General features: G+C 32.1%; 1 protein-coding gene across 3 annotated transcripts in view; it reads left to right on the top strand.

Annotated features, from left to right (window-relative positions):
* Positions 1-11,143, top strand: part of LOC110027587 (protein VAC14 homolog) — a 68,051-nt gene that overhangs the window by 35,441 nt on the left and 21,467 nt on the right. For 2 of the 3 annotated variants that reach the window (XM_020729080.1, XM_020729082.1), the window contains exons 14-18: positions 1,327-1,442; positions 1,586-1,706; positions 1,806-1,967; positions 2,045-2,173; positions 6,446-6,514. In XM_020729080.1, coding sequence (XP_020584739.1) covers positions 1,327-1,442; positions 1,586-1,706; positions 1,806-1,967; positions 2,045-2,173; positions 6,446-6,514 — 597 coding nt within the window. The remainder of the gene's footprint in view (positions 1-1,326; positions 1,443-1,585; positions 1,707-1,805; positions 1,968-2,044; positions 2,174-6,445; positions 6,515-11,143) is intronic. The other variant, XM_020729081.1, reaches the window with a different exon arrangement.

The raw sequence follows: 11,143 nt of genomic DNA, 5'->3' as shown, positions 1-11,143 counted from the left end.
AGAAATCTTTCCTCTTTCCCCTACTAGTTTTAGTTGAAACTTCTGGTACTTGATGATCAGTTGTAACTTGGTACTATGTTTCAGTTCAGTTGAATATCTCACCCATAGATGAATGGTCAGACAGAGGTGATGAACAAGAGTTTGGGAAACCTCCTTAGGTGCTTACACTATGTTCCTGATTCAGTCTACATGACATGTTCCCTTTGAGATTGTGTATGGGCGTCACCGACTCACCCTACTTTAGCTGATACCACTTCTTCCTGCTGTAGAGTGTGGATGCTGAGGCTAGAGTGTAGGAGATTCAAAGGCTACTCGAGGAGAGAGAGAGATAGATCACCAAGCTAAACCACAAGTGCCAGAAGCAAACTAATAAAACCTGGAAGCATGTGACATTTTAGGAGGGAGATCTTGTGTGGATTAGATTGAAAAAAGAGAGGTTTCCCCTAGGATCTTTTGGGAAACTCAAACCCATAGCAGATGAATGTTTCAAGGCCCTCGAGAGGCTAAATGATAACACGTACATGATTGACTTATTGGGAGATTACAACATTTCTACTTCCTTCATCGTGGTCGACTTGACTCCATACTATGAGGAGCCAAAAAATTTAACAGCAGAGGTCGAAGCTCCCTCAACCCGGGAGACTGGCACGGGGCACCTTAAGATCGTGTCGCCTCTTCTTAAGAGGGGGCCGACTCCTAGTTGTTTGAAGATGTATATTTGCTTTTGTTGGTATTTAGGGTTCAAATTTTTTGGTGATTTGCTTTGGGATGGCTATAGGCTTATCCTTCTCCATCTACAGGTTGTATAATAGAATTCCAAGTTGTGCTATTGTTATATCTATCTTTAAGTGGTGTTTATTTTTCCCAGACCTTTTCCCTGGCCCACGTCCTTGCCATTGCTGCCCCTGACAGGCCTCCCACAGCTGTTCTTGTTGCTTGCTTGCTGTTCGAACTCCTTGAAACAACTGTCTTGCTGTTTTCAACTTGCCAGCCGCCTCCTTACCACCACTCCAGAGATCCAAACCCTAACTTGCACCACCTACACCTTAGATCCAACACTAGTTCTAGTGCTGTATTGTTGTTTTGTTGCAATTTCAGATTTCTTTGCTGTTTGTTGTAATTTCAGACTTTGAATTTAATAATAATATTTGTTATTTCTTTGTTTTTTTGTTAAATTCTGGTGTGGCAAGGAGAATATTATGTATAGCTGAGTCGTCAACTTCAAATTTGCTTTGTCTTCTGCTATGCTATTCAGCATTGAATCTGTTTTTACTCTTAAATATTGCTGTGTTTACGGCATATCACAGAATTTCTGCTCATTTGCAGGTTGTTCTTCTTGTGCTAAAAGTCCATGCAGGCATAGCTAAAGATGTGCAACACTTTCGTCATCTAATTGCTTTCCTGATTCATAGCTTTCACTCTGACCACATGCTTCTCGAGAAGTATGTTGTTCAACTTTCTACTATCTTCTGTTTATTTATTTATTTATTTTCTTGCTCGATACTTTACAAGCCTTCTTTTACATAGGAAAAGTATGTAATCAAGAATTTTGAAATTATACACTTTTGATGTGATATATCATCAGACGAGGTGCTTTGATAGTTCGTAGGCTTTGTGTACTTTTGGGCGCTGAAAGAGTTTACCGGGAATTTTCAACAAACCTAGAGAGCGAAAATGATCTAGAATTTGCATCTATCATGATTCAGGTTTCTCAATAAACCTTGCCTTGGCATATTCAAGAAGTGAAGAACTGGAAAGGGTTGCAATATTGAAAATTTTGCTCACTTGTATTATTCAATGTGCAGGCACTGAATTTGATTTTACTCACTTCATCTGAACTGGCAAATCTTAGAGAACTCCTCAAGCAATCGTTAAATAATCCCTCTGGAAAAGATTTATTTCTCTCTTTATATTCTTCTTGGTGCCATTCACCGATGGCAATAATAAGCTTGTGTTTGCTTGCTCAGGTAGGGATCTAGATAGCTGCTTGATTTCTTTATTATGAACTTTTAGTCAAATTGATTTTTTTTTTAAACTATTGAAGGCTTATCATCACGCTAGCGATGTAATTAAGTCTCTAGGGGAGGATGACATAAATGTAAAGTTCTTGATGCAGTTGGACAAGTTGATCCGCCTACTTGAGACGCCAGTGTTTACTTATTTGAGATTGCAGGTACATGTTCCATGAATGGTTTATATTGAACCCAGCAACTTTCTTTTACATTAAGTTTGATTACTTCAACTTGGACAACGTGATCAGCCTTAGGCTTTTTAATAGTATTGATTTAGATCTATGTGCATCTTTTGCTTTTGTACTTGATTTTAAAGAAGAAATCTTTCCCAGCAAGTGCGTTATCTTTTGTAAGTATGGTATGGAAGAAACTAAAATTTGGATTTCCTATAAAAGATGTTTATTTTTTCAATGTCTTATTATCTTTGTCTTGTTTATCTAAATGTTTAAAATACATCAACCCATTTTTTATTGTCATCCTAATCATTTACTCTATCACAATTATTTTGTGTCAAATTAATTAATTCTTTTTCTTTCCTTTGAATGCTGCATCTTTCTTGATTTTCTTACCATATGATGTTTAACTTAATCTTTTCCCTTGCTAATCCTTCCCACTTAATTATATTTATCTTCTTAATCGGCGCGTAAACTGTCCTCTTACATGTTCAAACTCTTTAAATTTTTTTTTTTAATTGCTTTGCCTTCAATAGGTGTTGCCTGTGATATAGTTCTTTCTTACTCTGTTGTTTTGCCATACATAATTTTAGTAACTTTTTTGTTAATACTCTCGATAAGGAAGTTCTCCCTAGCCTTCGTTTAATTCTATTTATTCTATTTATCTACTTTATTGACGTCATTTAATTCTATTTATTGCTTTATTGACGTATCTTTTGTTCTATCCTGTACATGGATAAACCCTTCAAATTTTTTCAACTACTTTACCTTCAATAGGTGCTACATCCATTACACTAGTTACCTTTATATATTAAGTATGCTCTCTTACTATTTTACCGCACATCTATTTAAATAAAAAAATCTTTAGTCCAATATTGTGCATCACATTTCTTTGTTGCCCAGTGTTTTGATCCACAACTATAATTTATTTAAATTACTATCTTATAAAATTTATCATTTTTTATTTCCTATGGTGCTCTTCTTTTATGGCTATGGAAGTTATTTCTCCATTTTAATATTTAACCAAGGTTTTGAAAATCGGATGGGCCGTTGAATTTAAAGATGAGAGATTTAGGATTCAATGGTTGAATCAAATGACACAATAAATATTAAAACTCTTGTAATATGATTTAAATGATGCAAATAAATAAATATATGATAAATATGTGACAACAAATAAATAGAACTCGCCCACAACTAATGTCTTCAATAATTATAGATTTAAATATGATATAAAGCTATTTATGGTATAATTATATGTGCTTTATAAAATTCTCACACACTCTCTCTCTCTTTAATATATATATATGCAAAGTATTTAAAAATTTTAATATGAATATATAAATATAAATATAGTAAGAATATAATTTAGAAAAATTAATAAGAATATAAATTTAATAATATATAAATTTTGAAAATTAAAATTTTATTTTAATATTCTCACATCCTGCAGCTTATTTAATATTTAGAAGCCCAAATCTCATAGCTCAATTCTATGTTTTTGCAACTCAAATTTTTGGTGTTTATCTTTTTTTAGTCTCACATCATAGCAGAGTTAATATAACATTATTAAGAGTTTTGTTGTACGAGATTGTAACTCAAATGAGTGGTGGATAGGCTATGGAATAGCTTGATTAAGCTCATGTTAATTAAATTTAAGATTTTTAAATGCATGATTATAATTTTAACTTAATACAATTTATCGTTTTATTTTTTATAGAAAAATTTCAACCATTGGATTGAGATTTAATGGTAATTAAATGTGCTATTTGGATTGACTGATTTTATATAATATAAACGGATTCAACAATTTATCGGTTGAACAGGAGGTTCACATCGATTTTCACTAGTTTTATGCGAAAATGGTTTTTGAGGTAAACTTGATTGGATTTATGCTTGGTTTATGGTCAAACCAATTGAATCGGCCAGTCAAGTCCAAATTTTGAAAACTTGATTTGAAATTAAAGTTTTTTCAAGGGCTTTTAAATTGATGACGTGTCTCATTTATCTTTGAATTATATTAGTTATCAACTTCCCTTCCCTTCCTTTCATTGAACATAAAATGCTTTGTTTAGAAAGGTGTTTGAAGCACACGCGCATATTTCGAGGTACATCTTGATTTACAAAACATCTCGATGCCTAAGCTTCACTATCACTAATGAGGCTGACACTTTCTTTTAGCTTTACATTTTAAGGCCTTATTCCACAAGGTGTTTTAGGCGGTTTAGTTTCAAGACTTTATTCCACAAGGTGTTTTAGGCGGTTTATCTTAAATTATATTATATTATATTTATATATACTATATTTGATGCAATACATAGAAAATGTCAAAAGGTAAATTAAGTATGTTTACCTGGTTATGCTACTTGTTTGTTAGTTTATTTTAAATTATATTCTATCTAGTTTTAATTGATTTAGGGAATAAGAAGAAAAATATAATGTTTGAAGATGATTTGAAAATGCAAATATGATGCAATAATTTGATAACAAAATTATTATATATGATAAGAAAATTAGACCGTTGTGGATCTTGATCCTCATTATTTTAAAATTTTTAAGTGAATGCTTACTCCAAATTTTATTTCAAAATTTTATTTTTCATCCTTTAAGATTAAGATTTATGGTTCATGTCTTCATGACAATAAACTAAATCAATATATCAATGATTTATGTCATATTAATGAATCATTTTTAATTTTATTAATTTTTTTTCTATTTTAAGGCTTACTTGTTATTGATCTAGGGTTCTTGGCTGATGTGGAATAACACAGAGAAGGGTTAGATAAGTTGTAGGATGACGAAAAGGGTGGAAAGACGTAGATTGAGAAATTGGCGTCCCTATGGCTTGACAACAAGATGGAACAGTAATAATAGTCAGTCGGCTGCAAGGTTGGTCATGAAGGAGTCCTTTGGATGTTTGGGAGAAATCACCACATCTATCCAAGCAAGTTTATGAACACACCACCTAAGAGGAATAAAATGATACAATACACCAATAGAGAATACAAGGAGGAAAAAAATCTCCAAATAATAATATAAACCAATTTTAAAAATCTCTAAAGATTCTAATCTTAACTAATGCTAAGCCATAAAATTAAATATTAATCCTAATTAAAATAATATTAATAATGTACCCACAAGATTGGCTCAAAAACAAGGCAGAAATCTTCCAATAACAACCCTCGGACAGAATTCCGTCCCAACCATTTTTTGCTTAAATGGGAATTTTTTCTGCCCATGTCATTATGTCTTAAGATTTATGCTTTGCTTCACTAAGGCAAAATGTGTCAATTCCCCATTTGGCTTTTTTAAACCTTGATGAAATGTACTTTATATCGATTTCACTCATCCTTATGCCATTATTTTATTAAATTATTATTTTTCAATATATTGTTTTATAAATTTATATTATCTACAATAGGAATACTTTGCAATACCCCTTTTTGGATATTTTAGAAGTATTAAAACTAAAAACTAAGGATCTATTTGTGATCTTTGATGTAATCCAACTATGATTTGATACTCTTTCAATTCTGTACAACTTATTCCTATGCTTTTCACCTCTCCACAAAGCATATCTTTAATAATTTTAGCCTAACTGAGGCATAATTTTTCATATTGTTTTTGATATTGCTTCCATGATACTAATTGATCGGATCTTTTCAAGATTTATAAAAATTATGTGATGATCCTTTTATTGCTATTTGTACTTCCTATTAAATGTGTTAGCATGAATTTGCTTTTATGGTAAGATCATTTTGGCATAAATGGATTCTCCGACATAGAAGATAATTGTTCAATTCTTTGTTGTATTGTCTTCGCTCATGCATTTGTTATATGACTTGTACTGATGATTCTCTTTAACTGCAAATATGATGTAAATTTTCATGCTTATATATAAGCAGTAAATGTTTATTCTCAACCCATTTACATTCCTTAAGTTTTTTTTTTTTAATTATTAACAAAACTACATCAAGGCATTAGCATGAGTCTTTGTGCATCTCATGAATTTTTTATAGCAATAAAATACATTTTGGTTCATGTTTATTCCCGTCTATTTATCATCTTTGTAGAGTCATGAGAATTAAAATTGTTAAGGCTATGATTAAGTATACACTCTCTGAGCTTGAAATTTTGGATGTTTTTTTTGTGGATTTCAACTTGGAAGGTTTTTTTTTAGGATTTATGCTCTTTATATGCTTTGAGATAGATTCACCGCACTATTGTGTATTTTTCTTTAATTCTTTTATTTGTTTACAGCTTTTGTACCCTGACAAGTATCCGTGGTTGATCACTGTGCTGTATGGGCTTTTATTGTTGCTGCCCCAGGTTTGTTCATTACTTATGTATGATTTTGAGTGTAAGTTTATAGAAAACTAATTGGATATCAAATAAAACATTACCCATAGCTCTTTCCATCGTAGGGGAACTTTATGATATGGTTCAAAAGTTTCTAATAAATACAAGCGCTGTTATAATTAAACCCTCTCCATCACCAGAAATCATTTTTGTTTAAGGCTTGATAGTTAGCTCTATAACTTTTTTGTTTTAGTGCCACTAATTTGAATTTTCTGGAGAACATGTACTACTATTTATTTGGAGCGGATGGTGGGAGAAATAAGGACAAACTAAATCAAGTTCTTATGATTTAGCCTTCTTTGGTTGTCATGAATTCCATTCTGCTTAGTCAATAGTGATAGTTGGCCAAATATAATTGAAGTATTCTAGCAAACAACCATGGGTTATTTCTTTTAAAGATATGCTTTATAGGCTTGGGGGAAAAGCTTATCTTAAGTTGACTTTAGGTGTTCATTTTCATCGCGTGCGTCCTATGTGGCTCATTGTGCCTTATGTGGTTCGTGACTCAGACTTCATCATTAAGGAACATTCAGGCATTATAGTGGTGTTTTTGAAGTTATGCCAACACCTCAGCTTGGGTCATTGTGCCTTATGTGGTCCTATGTGGCTCATTGTGCCTTATGTGGTCCATGACTCAGACTTCATCATTAAGGAACATTCAGGCATTATAGTGGTGTTTTTGAAGTTATACCAACACCTCAGCTTGGGGCATGCCCTATATTCTTACTGGCATTAGATTTTGAGTGTCATATAAACAAATTTATATGACATTATCTTTTTGTGAGCTTAAGTTAAAGTTGAATTTGCTTTCCTTGTGAAATTGGTGGGAAGGATGAATGCATGATTCTAAGCGGTAAATGGTAGATTGTTGTTTGATTTTTAAGCTTATATATATGTGTATATTTATTTTATTTGTCTTTTTTTGGGGGAATGAACTTAGATGGAATGTTGGAATATGATTTTTTTATTATGCCCATTAGAAAATTGAGCAAGCGGTTTTGTTATGATATAATTTCCTCCAAATATAATCTCTGGATAATTATACTTGTCTCGTGCGAATCTGCACCTTGGGTGCATTTCGTTGGTGTGTAAGTTGCGGAATATGTATCTTGACTCTCAATTTTTTTTTAATCTTTTGTTTTGTAAGGTAGTCATTTAATTGGCGCACAAATATAGGTTGATATGTTTTTTATATGATAGTTATTGTGAAATTAGCCTTATCCATTTATCACTTGCAAAGGATTAGGACCATGTGAATTTTTTATTTAAGGCATTTAGTTCACCAATACTTTTTTTTAACATGCTATGTATTGGGGGTTAGGGCTTTTATTAAAAGATTTAGGGAAGGCTCAGTAATTGGAATTTATGACTTTGCCTTACAAGTGAAAAGATCCTTGAAGTTTTTTTTTTTAATTGGATTTATCACAGAAAAGTTTGAAGGCCTTATGCAAATGCTTTTCAAAATATTTTGGTGAACCTCATGCTCTTAATCAATAATGTTCTACCTTGACATTTGCTAATATATAGACTCCCTGTCCGCTCTACTCCCTGTCCGCTCTACTCCCACATATGGAGGATCACATTTAAAGGTTGGGATCTTGTGGTGCTGCCTTAAATGGAAGGTCACATTTATTTTTTGTGTTTACATGACAATCATCCTCCTTTAGATCTTTATTGACTACTGATTTTTTAAATTTTGGAAGATGGGGCCAAGAGATCAAATTTCATATTTCATGGACAATTGTATTTGTTTACAATTTTAAGAACTTTTGTAGTGCTATTTATACATTTTAAGAAAAAACACGAGGGTTATATGCATTGAAAGGACTTTAAGAAGGCTTCAAAATGGTTTTTTTTTTAACTTTCCTATTTTTTTAAATATTTAATCATAAATTGTCGATCTTTTCCAAATTTTCTTTTCTTTTCTTATTTTTACTTTCAGTTTTTTTTTTTTTTTTTTCTGAACATGTTGTGTATTCATTGATATCTTGGTTTATTCGAGAAAAAAATATGTGATCGGCAGTTAACCATTTAGATCATTGTCAACATGCTACTTTTGCATGTGGAGGAGGATCATGTAGTGAAATATTATTTAGATTATTAATCACATCAACTTTATTGTTGTATTTAGGATTTGGGCTTTGGCCAATATTGTGATATAAAATAGAAGGTGAGATTTCAGACAATATTGGGTTATAGACCCTATCAACTCTTCTATCGTGTGTATATGGTCGAGCCTTCGGACTTATAACTTAGGTGCTGGAGAGGACCCGTAACTTGGTACTTGAAGACCCTGTCTTACAAGCTGGGTTACTCATCATTATACAAGGTCTTTATCATTTTGTCAGTCGTTGGAATGCATGCTCTACTAACTTTACCCTCACATGTAATGATCCAACTTTGATATACCTCTTTTTTTTTTTCAAATTTATGCTTAATTCATGTACATTTTTCAAAATTTTGGGTGTATTGGGTGGAGAGCATGGGCCCAAATGCCTCAATACAGTTCCTACATGGTTCTAGTTACTAAGCATAGCTAGTGGAATTATTTTGGAATATTATGAAGCTTCTTTGAATTATATATATCTTTCCATACTCTTTATCTTTTTCTTCCTATTTATCCCTTCATTTGGTTTTTTTCACTTTTTATGGGAGGTGTTTTACATTTTTTTTTCTAAGAATTTCTGTTTATTTTTCTTGATTTTCTTTATATATATATTATTTTATTTTTATGCTTAAAGAAAAAACCATGTTCCTAGTTTCAATTTTCTTAAGCCAGATTGACGCACAAAAAACATGTAGTCTTTTAGAGAGGGTTGTGAATGGGCATTTGAATTGGTGAATATTTTGCACATTTTTTAAAGCATGTAGATTTATAGTTCATTTGCATGAAAAAGTATGTGTGACGTGCTTTTCAATGCAACTTGCTTCACATAAAGTTTTCATTGACAAATGTGTCCAAATTTTTCCTTGTTTGAATATTTTATCTAACTGCTTGTAAGCGTATGTTGCAATGTTTGTTATTCTATCATACCGTGCTCTTTACTATGCATCTTGTGCCAAGCCTTTGGCATCATTTTGCATGCTTTGCAAGGAAAATTGCTAGGCACTTTATGATGCACATTTGCTTTATGAATTATGCCACCCCTCACGATTACTACTTTATGTATTTTAAGGTGTGTCATTTGCATGCTTTGCGATGCAGCACTTTTTTAGGGCGCCATTTCATCCATTTGTTTACTCAAGCTTGCTGTATTCATCCCATTTAGTAATGAACTAAAATTCATACAAATATGATTATAATTTTTTTTAAATTATTTCCGCACTCTACAATGCCGTCGTTACATTTTGTTTGCAAATTTTCTTGTATTTCCATCTTTGTTTGTGGCAAATATTTTTTGAAATTTGTGCTAGTGTTTTTAATTATATTTTCTTACTTGCACACTAAATGAGATTTCTGTTTTTTTTTTGCTTTTGCATTTATACTCGCAATTTATCTGTGTCAAAATTATTTCAATAAATTTAGACAGCGCTTTCACTTTTGTGTAAGTTTAATGACAATTGGAAATTCCCACCACAAATAATTTTTTTTAGGTGTCGTGCTGTTGGTCAACTTTTTGAAGATTTGAAAAATATGAAAAATAATTTTTGAGATTTAATTTCAATAGAAGTAGTATACGGTTTGGGTTTTGAAAGCAGTATGTTTTAATTTTTGAAAAATGAGACTAAATGGATCTCATTAGTCTGATAGTTTCGTCCAATAGCCAATAGTTTGCATAATCGTGTCCGATACCTTGAATACTACACTCTCCCGAAAGATAAGTGTAGACCTCGGTCATAGACCCAATCTTGCAAACTAAGAGATTTGTGACATCCGTTTGATCTGCGAACCTTTTATGTGTGACCAACAAGTTTTCTATCTAATACAAAGATTCAATAGAGTTTATTTTAGCTGAGTTCCAAATTCCCTATAGAGGCAAGTCCCTATAGTTAATTACATTCCAAATGACGGGGGTCACTTGGGAAAACTCTCGATTATGAGCAGAGGTACTAGTTTTCAAGAATTCAAAATTTAGGTTTTCACGGTAGGACGTAGAAAAGCAAGATAGAATGACTTAAATAGGAACAATTATTTTGAGGAGTTCAAAGGAAGGAAAAAGTAAGGGATGTCATAGATTCTGAGGAGAAAATCTCAGTGACTTCCCAAATTATCACACTGTGTGGCTGCATTTTGGATATGATGTTATTCAATTGTTCAATCATGCCAATTTTATTATTTAGGACTTACATTTGCATAATATTCGATTATGCAAATAACCCGTGAAAATAAGAGGGTTTACGTCGTGCTACACGATAACCTCGGAACCTAAGACGAGTTAGGACTTACGCTACTGTCAGTCAACTTTTTTTCGATTGATTAATTATGAAAATATGGTATATGAAAATAATTTTTGAGATTTAATTTAAGTATAAAAGATATATAGTTTGAGTTTTAAAAGTAGTATGTTTTAATTTTTGAAAAAATGAGACCAAATGGATCTCATTAGTCTGATAGTTTGCATAATCGTGCCTGATACCGCGAATACTACACCCTCCCGA

This window comes from Phalaenopsis equestris, unplaced genomic scaffold, assembly GCF_001263595.1.
Source record: "Phalaenopsis equestris unplaced genomic scaffold, ASM126359v1 Scaffold000428, whole genome shotgun sequence".
Lineage (NCBI taxonomy): Eukaryota > Viridiplantae > Streptophyta > Magnoliopsida > Asparagales > Orchidaceae > Phalaenopsis > Phalaenopsis equestris.
Note: the sequence above shows the minus strand (reverse complement) of the source record. Positions and strands in the feature narration are given on the sequence as shown.